We start from the raw sequence: 27,626 nt of genomic DNA on the forward strand, positions 1-27,626 counted from the left end.
ACAATACAGGCCGAAATGTATTGTATACATAAGTTGGATATAATAATAAAGTTGGAAAAGGGAAAGATAATTCGGTTTTCTGAAAGGCACAAATAATAGAACAAGCATGGTGATTCCAATGATTTATTGTGTATGTGTGTGTGTTTAGATGATTCTGATGTAAAGCACCACAAACCTGTATACAAAACGGTCATTAAATGTAAAGATGAAGTAACCAAATTAATACCGAGATATTCAAGAATGACAGATGCATACATATTTACAGGACAAATATTGAACTGAGTACACGGCTGTTTAAAGTCAAATACTACAAGTATATAGGAAACACATTATTTAATATTGGCTCCAAACGTATAAGACAAAACGACGGAAAAGACAGGCACACAACGTAAACACCTATGGTATACATTCAGCATCCATTCTACTCTGAACACTCCCACATAATAGTTTATAAATTATAGTCACTTTTTTCTGTAAACGTTACATATGAATTAACTACGGTAATGAAACAGTGTAAATGAACATGTATTAGCACCGGCATCATAACATTAATATAAACCACTGGAGATAAACAGCATGCATCATCGTACTACACAATGAAAATAAATGTAACTTAGCTACTAAAATAATGTACACATGAACGTATGTATTATGAGCAATATGCTTTTTCGATGTTAATTGCAAATTGTTCATTGCAAAAAGCGTTGGACCCCGAACATGTAAAATGCTTGAGATCGCTATATGATAACCTCGACTGTGAAATACAAAGCATCATAGCTGCTGTTATTAAGAAAAGAGTTATCAAATGATAAATAATGTACTTTTATGTTACCCAATAAAGCGCTGCCATACATATGTATTTCAGAATCCAAATAGAACATAAATCACATTTATACAATAATTTTGACATCATACGGTACGTTCAGTCCTCAATGCTAGCATGTTTTCGTTCAGATCAGAATGTTTTTTGTGAATGTATTTATTTGACACACTCCGTCAAACATGTTAAAATCTGCTTGGCTTGCTATTGTGTTATGCATTGGTATCCTAAATATATAACATTCGTCACACACCGTTCCCATTTACATCGTCCACTGTGTCTACGTACTCGATATCATCACAGTTCATCAGACATATCCGATTGGAGTAGTCAGGAGTTCTCTCCCCTGATTTTGCGTTATCTAGGCTACCTTTACCACCTGTGATCTGGAAGTCCGATGTAACAGATATCAAGTCCTCCTCTAGATTACTACTTCCACTTTCTTGTGAACTTTCCTCTGCATACGTCCCAGAATCTTCCTGACCGGAAGAACTAGACCGAGAACACTCATCGGATTTCGAATCGCTGTCATCTGAGATATGTATCAATGGTTCGTTGTCAGGAGAGAGGTTTTCTTGTTGGCAAGGAATAACATTTTCATTGTCATTTAATCTATCCTGTTCAGGTGCAGCTATACATACCATTTCGGTTTGGCACTCCTCTGGATTTTCTTTATTATCATTATCACAAGGACGTTCGATACACACCACTGTTACCCTGTTCAATGACCTGACAGAATACGGCGACCCTTGGAGGTCTGTCTGGGGGAGAGTGGACACCACATCGTAAGCTGGGGGAGGTTCCTCACTAACCTCCTTCCTTACAACATCCTCATAGGTGGGCGGGGCATACAGTTCAGTAACGCCCAAAGTGTCGATATTGTTTCCCAGTTCCCATTCCCCATTGGCTTTCCGCTTGGCAAACATTTGGACGCTCTGTTGTCGAATATAACTGAAAACGAAAGAGGAAAATTTCAAGCAAAGCAAATTTTACACAAAAACGCACACTATAGCAAACGGTTTAAAAATAGCATTACTGTCGTCTAAAATACCAAAATCTTGATCTAGGTTATATGTATTTCAGTAAAAATTATTTTGATAACTCTATTTAAAAAAATGTATAATTTCGTGGGGAAATATACTGGACCGTTATATATCTTATCTAGATCACTATCACAAGGTTACAGAAAAACACTTTCAAAATTACTTGACCAACGATTGATACTTAAACGGGAACAAGCATTTTATACTATCACACGTTGCTCCTATCTATACAGTGAGTGACCACAGTCAGACCTACCTCCTTCTGTTGTATTTCTTAAGGACACAGAAGACAACGACGATGACAAGTAGGAACACAGTGATGGCCACTCCGGCAGCTACAACAGCTGTGATGGTCGCTTCTGTCAGGGTAGAAAGAAGTATTCTTAGAATAAACACAGGAGTTCATTAATCATGTCTATTAATCTTTCGGGGAGAGCCCAATACGGTGATATATTACACACAAACTGACATACCATCACATTAATCATTATTTTGAATGTTGCAAATTAAGTATGTTGAGGAGAAATTCAATAAATGGGTTAACTCTCTTTTCTTATAGATTCGTTTTCAAGTCATTATTTTCAAGTTTTATGAAAATAAAACAATAAGGTAAACACTAAAACATATAGTACATTGATAGTATTATTGACACTAACCTGCCCCTTTCCAGTCCATGTCCACCAATAGGTGACAGATGTTCTCGTCAGTAAGTTCCCCGTCCCCTTTATTGATAGTATTATTGACACTAACCTGCCCCTTTCCAGTCCGTGTCCACCAATAGGTGACAGATGTTCTCATCAGTAAGGTCCCCGTCCCCTTTGTTGATAGTATTATTGACACTTACCTGCCCCTTTCCAGTCCGTGTCCACCAATAGGTGACAGATGTTCTCGTCAGTAAGTTCCCCGTCCCCTTTATTGATAGTATTATTGACACTAACCTGCCCCTTTCCAGTCCGTGTCCACCAATAGGTGACAGATGTTCTCGTCAGTAAGTTCCCCGTCCCCTTTATTGATAGTATTATTGACACTAACCTGCCCCTTTCCAGTCCGTGTCCACCAATAGGTAACAGGTGTTCTCGTCAGTAAGTTCCCCATCCCTTTATTAATAGTATTATTGATACTAACCTGCCCCTTTCCAGTCCGTGTCCACCAATAGGTGACAGGTGTTCTCGTCAGTAAGGTCCCCGTCCCCTTTATTGATAGTATTATTGATACTAACCTGCCCCTTTCCAGTCCGTGTCCACCAATAGATGACAGGTGTTCTCGTCAGTAAGGTCCCCGTCCCCTTTGTTGATAGTATTATTGACACTAACCTGCCCCTTTCCAGTCCATGTCCACCAATAGGTGACAGGTGTTCTCGTCAGTAAGTTCCCCGTCCCCTTTATTGATAGTATTATTGACACTAACCTGCCCCTTTCCAGTCCGTGTCCACCAATAGGTGACAGATGTTCTCGTCAGTAAGGTCCCCGTCCCCTTTGTTGATAGTATTATTGACACTAACCTGCCCCTTTCCAGTCCGTGTCCACCAATAGATGACAGTTGTTCTCGTCAGTAAGGTCTCCGTCCCCTTTATTGATAGTATTATTGACACTAACCTTCCCCTTTCCAGTCCGTGTCCACAGGTGTTCTCGTCAGTAAGGTCCCCGTCCTCTTTATTGATAGTATTATTGACACTAACCTGCCCCTTTCCAGTCCGTGTCCACCAATAGGTGACAGGTGTTCTCGTCAGTAAGGTCACCATCCCCACAGTTGTACTCGGTATCACACATCACAGACAGTGGTACACAGATCTGGGTCCGTCCACACAGATGGTGTAGCCGGTCACAGTCCTCGCTTTGTACGTCTGCACAGGAAGATAGGAAAAACCTCTTTTATTTTCATGTTCAGACATAGTAGTATTTTGTAGGTAGCAATTTGCAAATATCGCATTTGAAAAGAATTATGTACTAAATATATGTTATATAATGTATGAGTATATTTACTGGCTGGTCTATTGACATGAAAACCTCAACCTGTCTATAAAGGCAACCTGTCCATAGTGACCGTTTTTCTGTCTTCAATTAAGTTGTCGTTATATACAGGTTTGATTGTATATCATATGAGAATGTAGTTATATATATGACAGATGGTATAAATAGATATTGTCCCTTTAGTTTATCTGTATGTTCTATATGTGTTCATTGTTTATGTTTGTGTGTACGTCCGTGACCGTCCTTAACATGTTATTTTATTTGTTCTTCTTGTGTCTTGACAAAGGGGCAGATCGCCTCGAAAATTCGACAATCTTTTGTCCACACTGTTATAATTACTTCTTTGCGCTATATTTACTACTTTAAGTAATTCGTATCCTACAAACATATGTCTATAAAGATCCAGTGTTATATGGAAAATAACTGTTGATATTACTTCCTTGACCCATATGACATATGGTATAACATAATATGCACAGTTTCGTCAAAGTTTCCAAACATTCGACTTGGCACTTCCATATGAACTATATGTATGGATTTAAATGCGATCATAGCTTACTAAATAGAAAGTCTTATATTGTGAAGTACGTTTCGGATATAAAACAGTTTAAACAATTGCAATGTACCTTTAAATGAGGTAATGAGTACCCTAAACCCGCTGTAGATCAGATTAGGCTTGCCCATGTAGTCTAGGCGGAGTTTGTTGAGGGAGGACTTATAGTCCATGACACCCGGACTGGTATCCTTGTAGTAGGAATCGTACACCCCAAACAGACCCATCACAGGGCTCACTTGTTTTACCCCACCACCCGGCCGGAAGTCATAGATGTGCAATCTGAAATCGAGTATTAAAATAGAATAAATAGCAGATCTAAATAGCATACCAATAGATCTTCTAATCAGGAAAACACAAATAACAAAATTGAAGAACAATTGTGATGTTTTAGACGGTTTAGGAGGCAATCTTTTAACTAATAAATACATTAGGAGGCGACAAAATTATAAAATTACGAAAGATAAGAAGGCGACAAAATTTTAAACTAACAAAAGATAAGAGGGCAACAAAATCTAAACTAAAGAAGCATAAGAAGGCGACAAAATCTAAACTAACTATAGGCTAACGTCAACAATGTTTATCAACCGTAAGAGTTGTGTCCCTTTTAATGTAAAATTTTTATGCTTCGGAAGTAACTGGGACCAATGGGACAATTCCATGAAACAAAATAAATTTCATGGACAAAATCAGAACATTAATGCTGAGCGAGACCACAGTGTTACACCAATCTGACACCGCAACATTGATTAAAGATGTTCTACTGCCGTCAGAGTATAAATATCATTTGGATGATAGTAATGCTCAAATGAATGTATATATATGTGTGTCTAAATAACACGAATATATGTATAAAATAGTTTGTTTTGTTTTCATTTTCTGCGCAATCAGTGCCTCACTCCATATAGGGGATATTGCCATGGATATTTAGGAATACAATTCATTCATTTATATACTTGTACTCTAAAGTAAAATACCAAATGTTGGTAATAGCGTAAAGTAAGTAACTTTTGGTACCCATGAAAAATACTTATTCGCCTACGTAATCTTGTTTTAAGAGATGAAATTATCATTCTTAATAGCAACTTTGTTGTTGGACACATTTCCTGAGAGTGAACACATAGTAGTCATTTGAAACAGTGTCAAGACAACTATACACGGAATATGTATTGCTTAAAGATACTATGCTAAAAAGTATTTCGGTATGTAACAATCTCTGGTATCATGTAGCTGTACATGTTTTCCAAGTAAGTTATCGTGTGGTATGTAGAGTTGAATAGTTTTTATAATTACACATAAAAACTCGGATTGACTAGGTTTCCATAGTCAGATACTGAACTCAGTGAGGTTTCTTCCACTCAAATGAAAAGTTTTAATAATAACATATCTTAAATTATATGTGACGTAGTTTTCATATCTATTGATAAAGAAGAGTTTTTAAATATTTCATTTACCACCGAAAATTACGAAAATTTTGAGAATTACAATACTATAATGCATGTTTTAATTTTATAAGAACAAATAAGATCTAGAAATGATCTTGGCAGTATAATGCCAAAAACATATTTACAGCTATAGTGCAATTTATTGAAGCAAATTTGTGGTCTGCTATTTCATTTAATATTTTAACAGTGATATTAGTAATTAGAAAGTATGCTCCTTACGTACATACAAACAGGAATGTTACAGTCCATCAATTCTGTGTTGTAGCAAATGTTTATAAAGACAACATTGATTACCTGTTCATATGAATGATTTTCACAACTTAATTCATCACACCTGGTGGGTTTTAAATATATTACTGTTGGGAAAATAACATGTCAAAATTGTTGCCCTGTTATGGCACATAAAACTTTTTACGAATACACTTTAGTTACCTTTTACATGATGCTTTATTCAGCGTTTACATTACCTATCCGGGGTGAGATTGTCCTTGGAAATGTCGATAGATAGGAAGTGAAGGAGAAGACGCCGGGAGGGGTCTGTGACGATGTCTACAGCACAATGTAGGAACTTGTCTGACCGCTCCTCCAGTATCTCCTCTGTCAACTCCACAATCACACTGTCGTTAACATAGATCGGCAGGTTGACGCGGGATAGTGCTGTCATCGACTTGATGCTTGTCATACATAGGACGCTTCCTAGGAACCAAACATAACAGATATATTAATATAAAAAAGTCACATCACTGTAAAGCTTTCTTATTATAAATATTATATAATAATGTGTAAAACACATTTTGCTTTAACACATCACAACTTATAAAGATACTTCAAAATTCACCCTTACCCGAGCAACAAATACTGACACAATTCATTCTAATACTAGTAGGTGATATTATCGTCAAAGTTGTTTGTTGACATGAAATCTGGATCTTCGATAAAAATGAATAGACATGGGGACTATCTTTATTGTTAAATCAGGTTTATATTCCTACTCATTATATCTTAAACCTAAATACAAAATATAGAGCTATCTGAGAGTATGAGTGTGGCGTGTTGTGTTTGCGAGCCTGGATAGAAAATGACGTTATAATGACGTCACAATGAAAACCTACCCACAAGGGAGGTAACTCTGTAATATGCAAAGACAGAATTAGGAGGTAGGTGTAATCCATCAATGTTCTCATACCAAGATTTATAGCGTTAGATCTTCAAACGATTGTCTATTGTTGATTAAAGAAAAACATAGTGTGAACCTTTGTTGATAGAATGACTTTTATTGGTGGATTGAATCAGTGACGAACCTAGCAGTAAGTAAATCTAAACAGATAGTGAAACTGAATATCGGAGAAAATAATATAAATATTCCAATAAAGAAAGTCAAGATGAATCCATTATATAGAGTGTTAAATCAAACGTTATTCTATGACACTACCGGCACTATGGGGCTCTCGTGAATGATCCTTTTAAACGGATTCGATTCCATTTTACATATGTATTGATACGTCGACAATGGGACTACATCCTCATAAAAGTCAAGTGGAAAATGAAACTGATCAGACGAAAGATAACACGATTTAGATGAGGTATCGGTCTATCATTTCATAAACACAACATACTACATACGTCTGGGGCTTCTAGATGGATATATAAGGACAAAGTATGGTTAGGTTGATTTAAGGTTATATAGCATGATTAGTTGTGGAAAGTCAAAAATAAAGTTTGGTTACATGCAGTTTGTTAAAATGCAATGACCAGTAGCGGTAAGTAAAAGATAAAGTATGGTTAGTTTGATAAAGTACAATGGCCATTGAGAAAAGTCAGAGGTAAAGAAGAAGTTGTGTTGTCGAATCAAAATGAACCATAACAGAAAGTTCGGGATAACAATGATAACAATATCAGTATTGAAGGACAAAATAAACCAGAGGAGGAAACATCAGGGCAAACTATCGTTAGTTGGAAAACAAAGCATAGCATGGTTAGTCTACCTAAGACAGCATGGTATAGTTGTTGTACTAAGTTTAAATTTCCGTACTTGTACCAATAGGGTAATTTGATTAGGCAGGGGAATTTAATATTTCTAATGATTTTGTTTTTTTAACATTGTCACGTTTAGCAAATTTTAGAAAATTAAACAAATATATTGTGTTCTCCGAGATCTCTATGGCAGTTTTCACCAAGTCCATTCGGATGTTTGAATGTCAGGACTACCAGACTAGTATATGCCTGGTTTATAATGATTATGTACGACAGTGCCTATGAAGACAGTGAGTAATTCAGACTAAATAAAACCTAATGAGAAGCCTTGGCTTTTACTGCGATCCAATTACTTTTTAATTGCGTACTAGTCCAACATAAACTCCTTGGAGAAATATATTAGAGATTGACCTGATCTTGACTTACTATTGACTACCTGTTATGTAAATGATGTAGTACATATTTATTATAAATTACGAATCTAATCTTATCAGTAAATATCCTTGGTGTAATGAAAGTTCTCGACTAGATTTATTGGTACACGTTATTTATACAAATGCGACACTAGACATTTAGTAAACTTAAAAAATGAAGAAATATTGAATATTTTCGTGTCATTAGTTGGTTGTAAATTAATTTTCCTGATATATCAATATATATGATAATAATTACAGCTGATCACATGCACATCTGCGTTTGCCTGATGGAAAAACAACTTATCAAACATGAAGTTATTTAGATGAGATTCATCAATATATATCGATGAGTAAGAATGTCTATATATGTGTATATAGATAGACTTATCAAACCTGATTGCACACTTTTTCAATTTTCAAAATGAAAGAGGTCTTTTCTGTCGATGTAAATGTACACCTTGGAGTTAGTGAGGCTTGAAGGAGCGCCCAGTACTTTTAAATGAAATGTGATTTCCTAAAGGATATTTCAATTTCCAAACCATGAACTAACCAGTGTTGATGACAGTCAAATGACTTGTAATATAGAATATATTTCATTACAACAATACGTGTAAGGGCATGTACCAGCTAATGTTTCAGGATGTGAGAAGTTGTATTAGAGTTTTGTGGTATCTGAATACTTTCACAAACATAAAATCGAACAACCCGTGTCATATGCTTATATAGAACCAGTCAACACTCAACAGCACATCGATCAAATAACATTTCTTATTATACAGAATATATGGTATAGCTATATTTGGAGGAATACCAGCTGTTTCATCTTAGACGATCTTAAATTTGTATTACCACCATGATTATGATTACTTCTTTGTGGCCATATTTTACCATCAGAAGAATTTTATATTCTACAGACATACGTTTGTAAGGACACCGTGGTACCCGAAACATATAGTTGATATTATTCAATCAGTTCGCCACATGTTTCTTTTTATCGTGTATTCGAATGTCAAACAAAATGAAAGTCTAATCAACATGACAGCATGAAAGGACCTGTTAATATATGTATCATTTCATATCTCACACGTATAATACATTGCTAGATTATGTTTATTGTAAGTACCCATTCGCATAAAGATCAAACGAGCAGGGGCACGTTTATACAATCTAAGAAATGGTTAAATAGGTTCGGGAGTTAAAGCAATGGAACAGATTACAAAAATTGTAACGCATTAACAAAAATTACATTTCATAAAGACTTTTTAATAATTTGTAATAATTTTCTTTCTTTTTATGAATACACACAAATTTTTATCAATTTTATATACCAGGGGCCGAATGCATGAGAAAGCGCAGTAGATTAACTCATCAAAAGTTGACACCGTACGATAAACAAATTAACAGTTAGATATGTTAACAATGCTGTCTCCAATCCTTCAAATTCCATCGGTATTGACAGTTGTATCGATACTAAATAAATTATATCCAGCTTGGTATCACTTACAATAGTAGGTTTACTTAAACGTTTGTGGTATACAAAAGGGTTTTATACTTGTTATCGAGGGAGTGTGTGTGTCGCTCTCCCAGGATATACTGATATGCTTCTCGAGTCAATATCAAACCTAAATATCGACAGAGGCCAAGTTTATTGTTCGGTCGTAAAAGAAAGAATTATGCAGGATGTCGATGTCGATGTCATGTTCGATGAAGATCATCAAACGTAAACTGCGTCTCAGAATTAAAAGGTATCGGTACCTTACATCCGATTCTGTAGTCGCGTGGAATCAGTTGTCATGGTGATCGATTCAACTATTAAGCATTGTTTTGAACACCGGAAGTACGCTAATCGACATTTTATTTTCTAAACGGAAGTTCACTCCATTTCTGGCTGTTAAAGCCACACAATGTACTTTAAATAGTAGACAGTAAACTGCGGTCTGATTGGTCATTATACGGGGAAATTGTTACTCGACCCTATTTATCCTGTTCGCTCCGCAGCTGATTAATGCGTTGACTAGTAAAATGTAAGATTTTATTTTACCTCTTTGCTAACAAGCGTAGTTATTCTATTTCAGCTAAACGCAATTTTATAAACTTATTCTATGTCTACAATTAGTTTTATTCCGAAAGATGAAAGGGCAAAAGCTCACAAAATTTCTTTCCTCGATGTATCTTCGTAAGACCTTTTCATTGTGAGTTTCCTTGTGGTTCACTTGAAAACACAAGTAAACCCGTACACATTTATAAATATAATTCTCTAGAACAAACCAGAAGCTTATATACTCTTTGATCGTGTCACTATTGACTGATAGACCATTTAATACTTAGTCAGAATATATGCGGTAGAACGCGAATTGCTCGAGGACTTAAAACTCATGTCATTGAGCTAAAAGCGTCTGATCTATCGACAAAAATAATTATATTACATGAAATATAGAACATCTTAGAGTTAAGATATAAAAAATCAAAAATGTTTATACGGACAAAAGATAAAAGGACATACATGGGTTATGATAAAGCATGACGTTGTGATGTTTAAACATGTTATCTGGGACACCTGCTAATTTAAGCTTTTCTTACATTTCTAGATAATTATAGACTCCGGTTTAAAGTTCTAATCTTATAAATACTCTCTGCTTTCCTTTTCTTGGAGTTGTTTACTTTTAATATAGTTGACAATAGAAGTTTGACCAACAGGATATAGCGATGATTGTACAGTAAAAGACAAAGCATTGTTAGTTTTGAGTCATATATAATACGTAGGTGTAAAATACAATAAACCGACCTGGCGGATCACCACCTGCTTTCACCAGGCGAAATAGACATTAACTTATTAAATCAGATTTCACTATACCCACTAACAAAGGTTAAGGACAACTCAAAAAGCATTACAGGATCTAATATATAATCAATCAAATTAAATAACAGAATTAAATTTAAAGTCTTCCTTTCGGTAATAAATGGTGGAACATATGTTTAATGAAATTGTAAATAAATAGTGTGAATGAAAAACATGCACTAAGATGCCTAAATCAAAGTTATCTCGATGAAATAACATGGCGTTATACTACCAGACAAGTGTCACCTCTAACTACATATTTGATATTTTAACATCGTTACCTATTCCCACTAAATGTATGGTTTTAATGTAAGGGTAATTATTTCAGTGACAAGGAATGCTACACGCCATACATACAGCCATTTTAACACGCACGAGGGTCAGATCAGATTCATAACCAATAAAATCAATAACGATCCCGGCTACTATATATATGATTTGTAATCATGATTTAGTCAGGCTTCTGTCAGTCTTTGGCTGCTCTTTTACGCTAGAAAACAAGAGGCCCCGTGGGCCTGTATCGCTCACCTGGTATGTAATGCCAAGTAATGTTCTATTACATAAAGGGACCAGTGAGGTTGTCACAGAGGATAAAGTTCCTCTATGACAATGACCCCATGGATTCTTTAACATCTAAATGATAGCGCTTCAAATACTGTGGACCAAAACCGGACAAAACGTACAAACAAATTTATATAAGCTTATCGTATCAAATAAAAGAAGAATATAAATGAAAACACCGTCATCTCTAAAACTACTTACATTTACTGCAGTTTAATTTCAAATTACATGTTAAGATTCTATAACACGCGACACCAACTAGATTGTCAAATGTTTGATCACGACACAGGACTAGTCTTCTTATTACTTACCCATTATATTTCGTACACGTTTTCTCATTTCACATTCACATTTCTTAGTGTTTAAAGCGAAAATACGCTTGTTGAAAGAGATTTGAGTTGGCTATACGTTTTACTAAAAAAATCCACCTGCATCGAGTTCACATCCATAGGAAACAATGCTGTGTTGCGTGTTATATTTCCATGATTTTGGTATAAAATACAAACAAAAATATCAAAGATGCCTTTTATGGTATAAGCTGATGTCGAACGGACGAGATAGCTGGTATGTATAAGTTTGGCCGGGATCCATGTATGTCAGGTGATGGTACTATTATAGTAACTATCTACTGAGGAGGTCTGGCTAGACGTAACTGGAATGATCAATCTGACTGCAAGACTTGACAATGGAGGTGTGAGGTGTCAAATACATTCCAACGAAACATATCAAAAGCTTATCTATACTTACTGAAATGTCATCGACTTTATTTTAGGTAACCATAGCGATGTAATAGCAGACCATTACTTCAAACACATAATATGCGAAACAAGAACTTAGAACACAACAGAGAAGTGTACAAAGAATCGTAAACAAATGTTTTTGAAAAGTAAGAGTTCTTTCCTTCATCAGCGACAGACGATGTTCAAGTGTCAGTCAACTGTAACATAAGAACACCCTACACTAGTCAAAACTTATCAATCAATAGACTTAAATAAGAAATCGTAAACCTCTTTGGGACCTTGATCAGACTTATAACTTTTGAATGTGCGCGCTTGGAGACACCTGAGAACTCTTAAGTCGCGAAAACTAGCAGAATTTCTGCAATATTACGTCGGAATGGAATTCTCTTAGATTTTAATCCACTGGGGAGGAGTGATCTACCAAGATATCTAGTTCTCTTTAAATACTCTAAGATCTCTTCAGATGTGTTTACAATTGTTAATATCAATCGTTCTCGATAGGTGGCGATACCAGTCGGGGATTGTTGCGTCAATGCTTAACTGATTAAATCCTCTTAAGGAAGAAACCAGACACTGTTTACACAATATTAGGGTACCCGACTTTTAACTTCTCAACAATACCGAGGGGAATAGGTCTCTCTAATCTTTTGACATGTGAAAATATTGACAGAAAATCTTAAACGACAGGTCCCAGTGTTATTACGGATGTTAGAGTTGTGTGTGGACAATATGGTTATAGTGCGGTATCCGCCGTACACAAATTAATTCTGAGACAGGGTTCAACCCCATCCAAGCCACTATTGTGTGTTTACGTTAAAGGGGCGTAGAGACATCTACAAACTGATTTTTAGCCCTCAGAATATGAAGGGCATGAATATTCATACAGCTTGAACGATTCAATGCCTTGATTGATGAATAATTGGTAAATGTTCGGTGTGAGTATATGTATATAGATTGAATTTTTTATGCTCAATGCACATTTAAGATTTGTATTTCTAAACAGTACACAATGTGAACGTATTTTAAGTGTTTGCATGCTAGTCCAAATATTGACAATCACAGCAAGTAATAATGCAATAAAAAGGAATATTAATTGAAACATTTGTATCAAAGTTGGAAACTTGTTGCTATTCAAAATAAATGTATTTTATTTCATAAAATATCTTTTAAGCAAGTACATCAGATTTAGTTAAACACCAACTCATGCTTATCTCATGGTTTCTTTTCAATAGTTTAAACTCTTTTCATATACTTGTCGTAATATTTATATATTTTTACAATAAAACAAGTCTCTACTTGGTATTCACTTGAATATGTTCAGTAAAATTAAAAAAGAAAGTAGCTAGATTAATATAAGATCACCAAGTATCCACTAGTCTTCATCCTCGATACTCCAGGGCTTCCGATCCCTTACGAAGTGTAGAGATCGTAAGGGATCGGAAGCCCTGGAGTATCGATAACTTGTAGAGATCGTAAGGGATCGGAAGCCCTGGAGTATCGAGGATGACTAGTCGTAAGATTAGTCGAAACTTTATACATACGCTGCTCATACAGGAGAAACATTCAAGTGTTATAACAGAGAAATACACTCTCTGATCCTGACTCGTTATGTACATCATGGATGGAAACTAAAGACATAATCGTCATTCGAAAATACCCGTTGAAAGACAAAAGGAGCAGTTGATCCAAGTTAACATTATTATTTGCAGTTACACTTGATTACTGTACAAACAGACAAGGTGTGTGAACGTTATATAAAAACATAAAGACTTTTTAAGCTTTTATATGGATGAAACATAGAAATATAAAGATCTGTGGCAAAGGCTGAAGTGCGAAATGCAATGCTCAAATCATTTTCAGTCGATCATAGTTCGAGGAGGAAGGCGAGGTGTAAAAACGTAACCGCTGAAATGTCAAAGGTTTGAGAAGCATGTTTTGGCGTTTTTCGTTAGTGGTATTTTAGGAAACGATCATGGCCCTGCAGGTAGGGCGTAAGAATTGTACCTGCTGACCCTATTGCATAATCGTAAAAGGCGACTAAATTTAGGATATTATCTTTTCTCTTCTTCCTAACTGACTTTATCTTTCTTAATGCCTCCCTTGGCACCGCCTCAGTTTTGGCCTTGAGTTGTTCGCCTTCAGTGTTCGCCCCTGTGATGAAGGCTCTGGTTTCTGGCCGAGACACACCAAAGTCTATCAAAATGGTAGTTTCTGCTCCTGCTTAACGCTCAGCATACAGGAAGTGGGGCGACTGGTTCGCCCGTTGTCAGTGTAATGTGACCGGGTGGGGTGTGTTGCTTGGTGTCTTCGACGGCATGCGTCAGTTATATAGCACTATAAAAAGGGCAACAGTTCCACTATACAAGAAGTCACAACATGAATATGCCACAGTCTCCCAAAAAACGCACATCGCACAACATACACGCAGCACACCGCATACATGGGAGGTCGTCCTTACATGACCATAGCTGTTAATAGGACATACATTAATCAAACAAACAAAGGTAACGATGAGGAACTAGATTGGACCTAAATCACTACTTCATGACATCATCTGGGTCTCTCATTCAGTCGGAGCGTATGAATCATATCTTTGGGTAGATTATATATTATAGTAATCCTCTGTATAACAAAAGACCTGTTGGATTAACCAAATCTGACCGAAGTCATGGAGGTATGTGGATTAGCCTGTTACAAGTCGTAGGGGTGTTGTTGCGTCACACTGAATAGATTTCAGGAGGTAGGACAGAGGTGAGGTGCCGCTGTTGTGTATTTCTAATTCTTAACGATATACAGCGGAGTTAGCTACCAACGCACTACAGCAATGCCTCTATATACATAGGCAATGTCAATACTTACTCTAACAAATACACACGATTAGATTATCCGTTTATAGGGGTTGTTAATCACGATAATCCAGCCACGACAGTGTACCTCGACGGTTCCCGTGGCTTATCGGACACTTCAAACCGCTGTCCCAAAGTTCGTCTGATATCTTATAAACATTTTTTACAAACATAATCAAACTAAAACTAACATTGAAATAGCTTTAGAAATCTCACAAAAACTGAGTTTAAGGGATGATATCGATTCCATAATATAGGCATTATTTGATGAGTATGTTATACTTTCATGTAGAGAGTTTCTAATTGTTGTGTTTATTTTCACACCTCTTTGATTCTTCTTTTGTCACTCCATGCCTATATCCGGTCTGCTGCCACGCCACGCTCCCCTTCATTCTCCGGGTACGACCGTCCGTATCGACCAGCGATATTTACACGCGCTATTAGCTGCTGTTGTCGCCTTTTACATCGTTAAGTACGTGAATGAGTTTTGATGTAACAAGTTTATAGATTACCAATAATCGTTCTCACACCCGTCTTAATTGTATGTACATTGTCAGACACACTCAGTCGATTGTAGCTATTAATATCTTCATTATCATTCCATTGACAATGATGTTGATTTTCTTGTAACATCCTGAATAGTGGAACGGGGCCAGAAATGTTTTCTTAAGCGACATTACGTTTCGAAGATTATAGAAACAGCAATTTTTTTTTTTTTTTGCAGGAACATTAGAACTTTGGTTTTTTGAGAAAATTTACGGAGCGACAATTTCTTTTTGTGAACATTGACGGAGTGGAAATGGTTTTTCACACACTCTAGGAAGCGTCATTTTCTTTCCATGATGAGGAGAAGCAAGTGTCAAGTTGTGTAGCTTGTGTAAGCCATTAGCTTGGGAAGTTGTAATACTTTCTTTGAAATCCAAATAAGTGATTTCCGAATAATGTGGAATATTAGTTTCCATGTTGCCGTTACTACTATTTGTTTCGATTATGTTTATCACTATCGAATGGCATCTGACGGCACTTTGATTTGTTATCCAACTTATCGATGTCGCCAAGCCTACCTACATTTGTCATGCAATAATTGATGCATTTCGAGTATTTCCTGATTTACAAACAAACATTCACAGATTTCTAATGCAAACGTGATCTGACTGATCTCTCTAGCCGAGGGCTTTAGACTTGTACCTGCTGTCCCTATTGCATGATCGTAAAAGGCGACTCAATTTAGGATATTTTCTTTTCCCTTTTTCCTAACTAACTTTCTTCTTCCTAACGTCTCTCTTGGCATCGCCTCACTTTTAGCCTTTACTTGAGCGCTAGCCCCCTTGGTGGTCGACTGATGGTTCTGTCCCCTGGCCGAGACATCTCAAAGTCTTTAACAGTTGTACATGTAGTTTCTCCTCCTGTTTAGCGCTCAGCATACAAGAGTAAGACGACTGGTTCGCCCGGTGTCAGTATAATGTGACCGGGTGGAGAGTGTTGCTTGCTGTCGTCGGCAGCATGCTTCAGTGATATACATTTGTAGTGCTATATAAAGGCCAAGAGTTCCACTTTACAAGAGGACAAAACACGCACTATCCACACACTACACATCGCATACATGGGAGGCTTACATGATCATGCCTGTAATAGGATGTTTATTAATCAAACAAACAATACATACTCCCCCACCGGACAAGAACTCGTCTTTGAGTTCGGTTTCTTGAAGCGATGATTGTGGAACTTTGCTGAGCAGTGTTCCAATTGGCGCCAATGTAAGATGGCATCATCCGCTAAGGATCGTACTCCGGACCTCTGGCTTACTAGTCTTACACTCAACTGATAGTTTTCTCTAGCCGAGAGACATATTTTGCGGATAGCATTCAATACGGTTACATTACCCTCATATTTTTATTGAACACTCTTTGCAACTTTATATCTAAATAAGGAACAACTCATCTGATTCATTGGTGCGTTTGATGTACTCGCATAAAACCTCTTATACACGCTTTCTCCATTAATACCTCCCTCAAAGCGTTTCCGTGACGTGTTCTCCAGCACAACATGGAGTCATTGCAATAACATTTAATGACAAAACGACACAGTCCATGTCTGCAGTCATTTGATTCACATTTAAAATCATAGTAAGATATTACAATATAGATTAAAGAGTACATACATGTCCGAGTGCAATACCTCTTTTCTTCACAAATTACATTGCTGTATTTTATGTTTATTATTTAAGCTGTGCGTGATTTCCTCGTAAAACTATGTTGGAGTTATTGTCTTTTCATGTATCCTTTGGTTCATTTATATAATAAATTTTAAGAAAAAAATGAGAGATTTAAGTCAAACGTTTTACACCGTTCGGTACAGCTCGCTGTAGTTTCCCATTGCTGTAGCAATCCATTTAATTATCAAACCTCGCGCGATGTACCAGAGAAGTATTTTTATTCATTTTTATAATCAGTACATTTATCTGCCTTTAATTTTCTGATGTGTCCATACCGTCTCACGCTCATAAAACACCATCAACATCGATGCTACCTTCATTTACATGCTAACAAGCCTAACATCGAATTTGCAGTTTGTGACACATGTAATAAATTTTGTGGTACTGTGTGATTTTATTTTTTTATTCTTAGTTTTTTTTTACCCCAAAATGAAATATGTTTTATGAATAAAACAGTCGTGATTAGTTTCCGTTTTACTGGTGCATACGGAACACATGTCTTAATGCTGAGATACAGAATAATCATACGATTTCAAGCTAGAAAAAAAGGTTAAAATTAACTGGTTCGAGAAGAGAACATTATCCATAATGGTATAATCTGGATATCGGTATACCTCTACATGTACTTTGGTTTGTTTTTATTTTGAAGAAATTCAAATCATACCTTTACAATCCGCCTCTAATGTAATATATATTTTATACATTAATTATGATCATATTACATGTGATGTCTATTTTATAGGCTGGATACGTCACCACAACTCTACTTTAATATACAATATACAACCACATTTTCTATGTACAAACCAAACTATATTTAGCACCAAAGATTGTACTTACACACATTTTATGACTATCTTTAAAATATTTTTGATGGAACAAAAGCATAAATGTTGTTTCATCATATTGATGTGTAGTACACGTAGGTTTTGTCATTATCTACTCCTAGACCTTTTTAAACCACAATTGGTCACGTACCACTGCACGTCATTTTATGTTGTCTTTCGTCAAGTTCTTCAGATACACATCTCCTCTGACCCGTTAGTTTATAAACTATGAATAATTAATCGGTATCCACGACCCCATTGTCCTGAATAGTTTTGTAGACACAATATCCGAGCATACATTAAAATACCCCATTGTTTTGTACTCAACACATCCTAAACACAGATTATATCACGTGCTAAATGTCTGACCCGGTCTATTGTTTTATTATTAAACCTAAAATCTAGGTTTCATAAAACTGATTTAAAATGATGCTTTGAAGCTTGTAGCGTTGAATTATCACATTGGCAGACTATGAAGATTTGGTAACGAACTTTGGAAAATATAATTTTGGATAACAACACACTATTACTTGTTAAGTGAAAATTCAGTATATCACTATATGTATTCCAGGTGTGATTTGTAACATCCTCAGATGAAACAAAAGTAAATATATGTATTATTCTGTTATGCTAAAAGATGCTCCACCGCCGACAGAGCATAAATGATATTCACCATTTTAACAATAATTATATGTCTTATTAACACAAACAATAACATAAAATAATCAATTTTGCCCTTGGTGCATTGGTAATCAGTACTTCATTCCATGTAGGATATAGTGCCACAGAATTTTTTCGGGATGCAATTAATTATTTTTTGTATTTTTAACTTTAAATAAAATAAGAAGCTCGTTCTTTTCAATGGTGGTAATGGTGTAAAGTAAGTAACTTATGTAACTGAAGAGAAATACTAAATCGTCTGCTCCTGTTTTTGATAGTGAACAAATACCATTTGTCAGCGGTGGAGCATCTTTAAGGTAATGTGTTTATTTTCCGGGTATAGTATTAGTGGTTCCTCCTGTCTATTTAGTCGGATTATATATAACCTTTATTTTGCCTTACCACGCCGGTCGTATAGGGAGTATTTTTCTTCCTTTTTGCTTTTTTGGGAGGGGAGGGGGGCTACATGACTCACTTTATAACTCACAGGTACAAGCACGATTATTTTCATCATCCGACATGTTTCTGTTTAAAACTACAGATAAGGTACCTATAGCTTATATTTCTCTCTCATCAATAGGTACACAGCGAAATCGTATTCTCCGGCACGTTTTCATCATCTACAGTATCATAAATCATCCGGAATTTCACTGTATAAAAACTTCATCAAAAATTATGACACAAAACTGAACTGGATTTGTACTTGGTATCGTAAACATTATTTGATGACTTTTAACAATTAAAGATATTGTTAATGAAAATTACAGATAAGTTTATTCCAGTTAATATTCCTCTATCATTGCAACTATAGTACAGATATCTTATTCCAGACACGACTACTCAATGATTTACCCAGTATGGTACGTTTGTAGGACTTTACATCTGAAAAAAAAATGAACTATTGATGTATGAAAAATAACTATGTTAGAGTTCTTCAGATAACAACACAAACAAGGATAATATTATATCTACTCACCTATGGACGAAAAAAGCAGTGCCGCTTCTATTGTCACGCCTGACAACATCCTTGTCCGTTAAAGTTGAAATCACAACTTGTTTATCAATCGTTAATTTCTTACAAAGTTATCACTTCCATGTTTACTGTACGGCACTCCAGGTTCGAACTGAACCAACTTTATAGGGAATCAATGCAAATCACGACAGCCGCATTGTGAAATGTGTCGACGGCTTTGATTGGCTGGGAGATATTGTCAAAAGAGATAATAAGCACGCGATTTCAGAATCACACTGTGTCGATTTCAACAGTACTTATATGGCCCATAAATGAACCATGATGGACATATAATGATATTTTCTTTTTGGATTTAAATATTCTCATTCATGAAGCCAAACGAAGGTTCATATAAAAGGCCGCCAGTAGTAATGTTTCTCTGTGCTAATCTATTTAACGGTTATGGATAATCACAGAATGGCGAACTATTCGTCAGCATAGTCACTTTTCGGCATTACAAAATCATTACAATTTCATATTGGATTATTATTGTAATTCCCTTTAAGACTCTTACTATCTTTATCTTATCATTGTTCCATGAAATGTCATTTTCAAAAGACAGAATGTGATTTTAAAAGAGAAAAGCTTTTAATTTAAGCGGATTATTTGATTGGTTAAGCTGATCAGTCTTTGGGTAGATGGGCACACTTAAGTACTTTATATACAGGTAAAGTTTCTTTTACACCTACAGAACATAACGTCAGTTTAAATAGAATTTTAATTCCGGTCTAATAATTAATTTCTTTTATAGCTAAGATAAATAACATGACAATTACGTTATGTAGAATGTACCGTTAAGTAGCTTTTAAGTCTTTTATAAATACGATTGTGGAAAACTTTGCTAAATCATAACGCTCTATCTATTTCATTTCCTGTTTTTTTGTTTTCTTCTTCTTTCTTTCTTCTTCTTCTTTAAAAATATTTGCTTCTTATAGACAATCGACACCCAATGGTTGCTATCGCTGTCGTAATATCTACCCCTTGCATATATCATAGCAAAATTGAAGTCCAGGAGTGGGTGGATATTAGAACGAATAATCATACCTTGCCTCCAATCCGTTCCCGGCAGACGACCATCTGTCAGAAATCTTCCGTCCGTCGTTCAGAGCTACGTCATTGCTAGTAGCATTCTCATGATGTTTCAATTTTTTGTATTGTAGTGGAAAAAACCACATAATCGCATGAACGTGAAAGAATGTCGACTTGTTATACTTTATGTATGCTTTGTTTAATACTCGGTCAAATTCACCCTCGTCCCTGTTTAGAATAATACAATCAATCAATCAATATTTTATTTTAGTATCACGCATCGTAAAACTATACAGCCATTGATAAAATAAATGTACAAGCAATGTTTGATACCCAGCCGATATCGGCTTATGAGACACTTATGAAAATGGTCATGAAGTTAATAATCCTCATTGTTATACATATTAAAACTATGTTAAAAATCACATGTGAAGCACAAAAGTAAAATTTCATCACGGTATCAATTTAAAACAATTCTTTATATTCTTAAAATTAGCCTTCTTCGTTTCATCATTTGATAAATTGTTTTAGATAATACAAATTGTAGAAAATAATAGAAAAAGTCTGATATCGCTATAAACAGCAGTCACAGAGAAAATGAGGTTCATCTTCTCCTTTATCTGGACAAAACGGACATTTACGCTGCTCCACTGGCAAGTGCGTATATCGCCCAGTTTCTAATAGTAAAGGGAGACAACCGAGTCTAAGCTTGGCGAGGAGGCTCCGATAGTGACGTGGTATACAAGATATGATGTTCCGTGGTCCTGTCCTTTTTGTGTATTCTGTATGATCACAATTTACTACCGGTGTTTTTCTCTCCATAATTTGCTGAACCAAACGGTTTCGTCATTCCTGTTAATAGCGGTAGATATTTTTTGCAATTTGCATTTTACCGATGTTTGGTTATCGACTATATTTAATACGTTGAGGTTTTTGTCCTAGATAACGGACTCCCGCTTCTCAAGAATTTCCTCTCCTGAAAGACCATATATACACCCTTTGTAGAAGTCGACCCATATCAACAGTACGTAACCTACAGTAAAGTCAACTTCCATGTGTTGTTTTGCTTGACATGATTTTCATCCAAAATCTCCAAGAACTCCAACATTTGAAGTGTATTTATTTACATATAAAATAATTGGTTGTAATAAGGACTCAAACAGTCTGGTATATACAGTGTATGGCATTCCTCCACAAGCGATAGATTTACTTATTACAACTCCAAGTGCCCGGCTGGCTGATTTAGCTAATTCCTGTATCGCGAAGTTCCATGTAAGATGTTGATCAAACCAGATTCCCAAATATTTATACTTATCTTTGATGTCAATTGGAGTTTTTTCCAAAGTGGTATTCGTTAAAGGTGCAGAAGAATGCAGAAGTGAACTACGTTCGATTTACTGTTGTTCACAGATAGTTTCCATTTATTAGGCGTTGGAGTTGACGCGACTAATACAATATTGCCTAGAAAAGATACTGCATAGAAAAGAGAAGAGATGTTAAAATCATCCACAATGATTCCACTATCGATATCACGAAATTCTTTGATCAAGACATTAATATACACAGAGAAAAGTAACGGTGAAGCCAAACAGCCCTGTTTTAATCCCCTTCCTACGCTGAACCAGTCGGTGAGATGATCATTTACTTTACTACAGCATTTGACTTCATCATAAAGAGACTTTATCGCCTTAATAAACAAGTACCCGTTTACTCCGAAACGTTTAAGTTTTATCAACAGGTGTAATGTATATTTGATATAGGACCAAAGGGGCATAACTCGAATAGTATTATGTGCTTACTTGGGCATGAGTGCCCATGTGCGCCCAGAGTGTTGGTTTAGTGATTATCTTGATGATTGTGTGCCCAATTTCGCATTAAAGGGTGCCCAAAATGTGTCGATAGGGTGCCCAAAATGTGTCAACAGGGTGCCCAAACTCCTGTCAATTAGGAGTTTGTTAGGGATGTTTTCTGTTCTCGTGAGAACCTTAAAATGATGAGTGGTATAAAAGAGATTGCGTATGAGAGGATGAGCGAGTCTGACGAGAGCCCGAGTCTGGGTGATAGGCTGGATGTGATACCTCTGTATTCTGTACATGTATATATTCTGCTTGGATTTTAATACACTTTTGGAACTTTACAACTGTGTTGTTTCTTTACTCAAGTGGTAACCCAACACAAGACGACCCGATAGATGTATTTATCTTTTATGTGACGTGACGGACGACAGCCATCATACTGTAGGAACTCAGTGATTTGAGAGGAAACACAAGTTACATGGAGTCTGATCAACTTCATGTATTTAATTTATCAATGTGGTAATTATCATCTTGTTTCCTGTCAGGTCGCTAGTTCCGGATACCACAGTTTGTATTGGCATTGTTAAAGTATTATTACGATCGGCAACTATCAAACACGTACATACGTACGGAATATAACAAAACGGAAATCGTCGCACTGGCATTGATTGGAACGTTTCCGATTATATGATCTTGACATCCTCTATTCCTCCGAAATCCGTTCTGTTCGCCTTCAATTAAATTATTTGATTCTAGCCATTTAGACAGACGAGTATTCAGTACATCACAGTATATTTTATATGGGGTTGAAAGTAACGTGATCCCACGGTATGAGAGAGGTATTCGGGGGTTTGTTGATATCGGTTTAATTATAGGATTAACCATGCCCCTTTTCCAATCATCCGGTACAATTCCATTGATAAAACAAGCGTAATATCGAATAACATTCTCGTGCTTGCGTCGCTTTTCAGAGCTGCACATGGAATGCCGTCGACTCCCGCGGCCTTGTTTTGTTTTGCGCGCGAGACTGCATCAGCAACTTCCTTATAGGTGATAGGCTGATTAAGGCTGCTCGTGTCGCGTTTTATTGAATAGTTGTCATATGACTAAATTTATTGATCCCTTGACTTCAGAAAATATTAGCATTGTTAAAAAAAGCTATCTTTGTTCACAGAGCTAATGAAGTTAGAAATTCAATATTATTTGATAATTGATATATTTGATGTATGCATCCTTTCGCTGATTTCTATTTGATTTATATATATAAAATGTACATCCTTTTTCCAGAAAAGTCTGTTTGCCATTGTCATGTCTGTATTTGTTTTGCACAAAGGCTTTTAAGCCTATTTGCTAAATGAAATAAAGATATAATTTGTGATGTAGATTCGTCCGTGGAGACTCCGTCACTGATGTCATTATACAAATCGCAGTAATTCATTTTCCACCTATTTAAAACACTTGGAATATCATCACGTATATTACCGTTGTCGTCCACAACCTCCATAGGAATTATATGCTTCCATTCATTTTGTATACCAAATTTGTCAATTTCCCGCCAAAAATCACGTGAATTATTGCTTTCAAGTTTCCCTGCCATAAATTGTTGTTTCTTTAGTTGATATAATTACGTTTATATTTGCGAAGTAGCTTGTCAAAAATTTTCCTTTCCCTGCAGTATGCATCCTTGAGCGCGCGCTTTTGGTTTCCAATTCCAGTAAATCCTAGCCATACTTTTTCTTTTTCACAATCATTGTCCCACTGTTTCTGTAGCTCCTCGTTCCAGAAGGGTTTACAAAATGATTTCTTTGATTTTTTGTGATTGATCGATGGATTTACTTTCATAGAGGCGCGTTCCATTTCAGTGTATAAAAAATCCGTGAAGTTTTTTTTGATACCTTGTTGACATTTCGTTGGTCCGAGATTGATTTTTTAATATTAGAGATCGTTTTTTTTCACAGCCTGGATACTTGCTTCGTCTATTAAGAAGATGGCTATATTTTTCACATTGTATTTATTCGGTATCCGGTACCACAGTCCTAGAGACAACACACGCGGGTAATTTATATACACGTACACATTCCAAAATAGAGTGATCCGGGAAACAGTTTGGTGCTCCATGTAACTGCGGAACGACCTCACTCATAGTAACTACTTTAAATTCTATAAACCGACCTTATTGTTCGTACGGTACTAATATATAATCGACGACCGACTTCCCTTTCTGTGATATACATGTGAAATTTGTTTTCATTCTTCTTGAATCTTCCATTTAAAACGCAAAAATTTGTAATAGTACACAAATCTATGAAATAGCCACCAAAACTGTTTTTACAATTATCTACGATGTCTCTGATAGGCACACTATCGACTCCTTCTATGTAATCCGATTCATCCCCACATCTCGCGTTAAAATCCCCTCCGATGCAGACAGAACCATTTTTCTGATAAAGATATATTTGACCATGTAGAGTATTAAAATAGTTCGCAGGATCAATATGTTTAAATGACTGTACAGGTGGGATGTAACATACACATACCAATAGTTTATCTCTAGTTTGTTTATTGCAAAAAGTTACCCACAGTATACCTTCTGTAGATTCGTCTGTTATTTCGATGGTATAAAATTGAGACAATATTTCCTTGTATAGGATGCCGATGCCGCCTGATCCACGTTTGGCATTGTGATGAAGATTTTGTCTATTTTGTCCTATAAAAATACATCGCTCAACGTATATCTTTTTTTCGAATATTTTAATTTTTTCAACAAAAATATTTATTCAGTATAAACATTTCCCATCCGCATATATTGGGCTCTCATTCAATTTCCATATGTGTTATCTTTTAGATCAAATTTACTTCACTCTTTTCTCTTACCTAATTACAGATGTATTAAGAATATGCGATTGCATACATTTCAATCATTCCTCGCATCCGCTCAAAAAAGTGTATACAATGAAGTAATTTCAATGTATCAAGGGAGACAACTCTTAGAGATGCTCCACCGCTGACATTTCCCTATCAAAAACAGGAGCAGATCATCATTGAAAAGTTTGAGCTCCTAATTTTACTTCAAATTAATTAAATATATAAAATACAAATAATTGCATGCCGAAAAAATCCTAGGCACTATATATCCTATTACCTGTTACCTGTCGTCGAGGTCTTTAAATATGCCGTAGGCATCTCTGACCCATTTGAATATTGTTCATATTGTTTGGCGGTTGTGTTCTCATAGCAGGTATGGTTGAACTTCTCTTGCTTGAATTTCCAATGGCTGTTTAGTCTTGACTTAAACTGGTTTAAAGTTTCTGATGATATGACATTTTTAGGTAGAGAGTTCCATTGATTTACTACTCTTTGTGAGAAACTATTTTTCATGGTGTTAATTTGGAATGTCCCTTGACAAGTTTTTTTACTATGACCTCTTGTTTGAGTATGCGTTCGGGGAAGTAATTTATTTTTATCACATTGTCTATGTCGTTCAGAATTTTGTATACTTCCACCATATCACTCCTGAGACGTCTGTATTCTAGGATTGGTAGTCCTAAATCTAGTAGCCGTTCTGGGTAAGATTTGTTTCGATATTTTTGATGAGTTTTGTTGCACGCCTCTGTACTTTTTCAAGTGTGATTTTATCTTTGTTTTGTATTTGTTGTCCAAGCGGTAGATGCATATTCCAGATGTGATCTCACCATGGCTTTATAAAGGTTACAGTTCTACGATCTTTCAACACTCCTAGAATTTGGTTTGCTTTTTTAGCTGATGCTTCGATATGTCTTGTGAATTTCAGTTGTTGGTCAATAGTAACGCCTAGATCTTTTCTTCAGTGACTTGCTGGATTGATGAATTATCCATGATATAGTCCCCAGGAATTTGATTATTTGTTCCTAAACGTAGGTGTTTACACTTTTTTGGGGTTAAATTTCAGCTGCCAGTCGTTGGACCATGTCATTAGATTGTTTATGTCACTTTGTAGCTTTTGGTGATCGTTTACATTATTGACAACAGAGAAAAGTTTTGTGTCATCAGCAAAAAGTCTAACAGCGTTTTTCAACAGCCTCTGGTAGGTCATTGATGTATACTAGGAATAGGGTGGGGCCTATCACACTGCCCTGAGGGATTCCACTTGTTACCGAAGACCAGTCAGAATTTCCGCTATTTAATACCACTCGTTGATTTCTGTCAGTTAGAAAGTCTTCAATCCATTTTAGTAGATTTCCTGTGATTCTGTATCCTGATAATTTTTGAGTAGTCTCTGATGAGGTACAGTATCGAAAGCTTTTTGGAAATCTAGGTAGACGATGTCAATATCATTTTTGTTGTCTAGTTCTCCTGTCCAATTATCTACCATTTCTATTAGTTGGGTTGCACATGAATTTCCTTTTCGGAAGCCATTTTGGTATTCGCTAAAGAGGTTATTAGTTTCCATGTGGTTTACGATGGCATCTCTCACAAGGTTTTCCATGATTTTTTTATGTTATTGAAGTGAGGCTAATGGGACGGTAATTTTCAGCTAGATTTTTTGGTCCTTTCTTGTGGATGGCAGTGACGTTAGCCTCTTTCCAAACTTTAGGTACCTATGCATCATCGATGGATTTTTGAAATATAATTGACAGTGGCTTGGATTAAGTGTCAGCTGTTTCTTTTAATAGTCTTGGATGGATGTTGTCAGGTCCCTGTGTTTTCGTTGGATTGGTATTATTTAGAAGTTTTTTGACTAGTTCTTCTGTGATATTCAGGGTAAGAGAGGTTATTTTCAATGTCCTTCGCTGGAACCTCAGGGATGAATGACAGGTTTTCCTTAGTAAAAACACTTGTGAAAAATCTATTTAGTTCTGCTGCCTTTTCTTGATTGTTAGTTATGGATCCTCCTGTTGGTG

The 27,626-nt window shown here is 36.0% G+C and overlaps 1 protein-coding gene across 1 annotated transcript; it reads right to left on the bottom strand.

Annotated features, from left to right (window-relative positions):
• Positions 1-109: 109 nt before the first annotated feature.
• LOC138305155 (uncharacterized) lies at positions 110-20,067 on the bottom strand. The gene is made up of 6 exons (XM_069245569.1): positions 19,886-20,067; positions 6,299-6,527; positions 4,460-4,668; positions 3,542-3,706; positions 2,120-2,222; positions 110-1,771 (listed from the first exon to the last, which is right to left on the bottom strand). Exons 1-6 carry the CDS (start codon positions 19,932-19,934, stop codon positions 1,066-1,068), a joined length of 1,461 nt encoding a protein of 486 aa, XP_069101670.1. The 5' UTR covers positions 19,935-20,067; the 3' UTR covers positions 110-1,065.
• Positions 20,068-27,626: the final 7,559 nt, after the last annotated feature.

Source organism: Argopecten irradians, chromosome 12 (assembly GCF_041381155.1).
Source record: "Argopecten irradians isolate NY chromosome 12, Ai_NY, whole genome shotgun sequence".
In the NCBI taxonomy this organism is placed as follows: domain Eukaryota; kingdom Metazoa; phylum Mollusca; class Bivalvia; order Pectinida; family Pectinidae; genus Argopecten; species Argopecten irradians.

What these genes read in the sequence shown, in the direction of transcription:
- LOC138305155 (XM_069245569.1), bottom strand. Translation starts at nt 19,934, where the DNA reads ATGTTGTCAGGCGTGACAATAGAAGCGGCACTGCTTTTTTCGTCCATA. An exon ending in ACTGCTTTTTTCGTCCATAG is followed by an intron (nt 6,528 to 19,885) that starts GTGAGTAGATAT and finishes TTTGGTTCCTAG; the next exon opens with GAAGCGTCCTATGTATGACA. An exon ending in AAGAAATACAACAGAAGGAG is followed by an intron (nt 1,772 to 2,119) that starts GTAGGTCTGACT and finishes TTTCGTTTTCAG; the next exon opens with TTATATTCGACAACAGAGCG.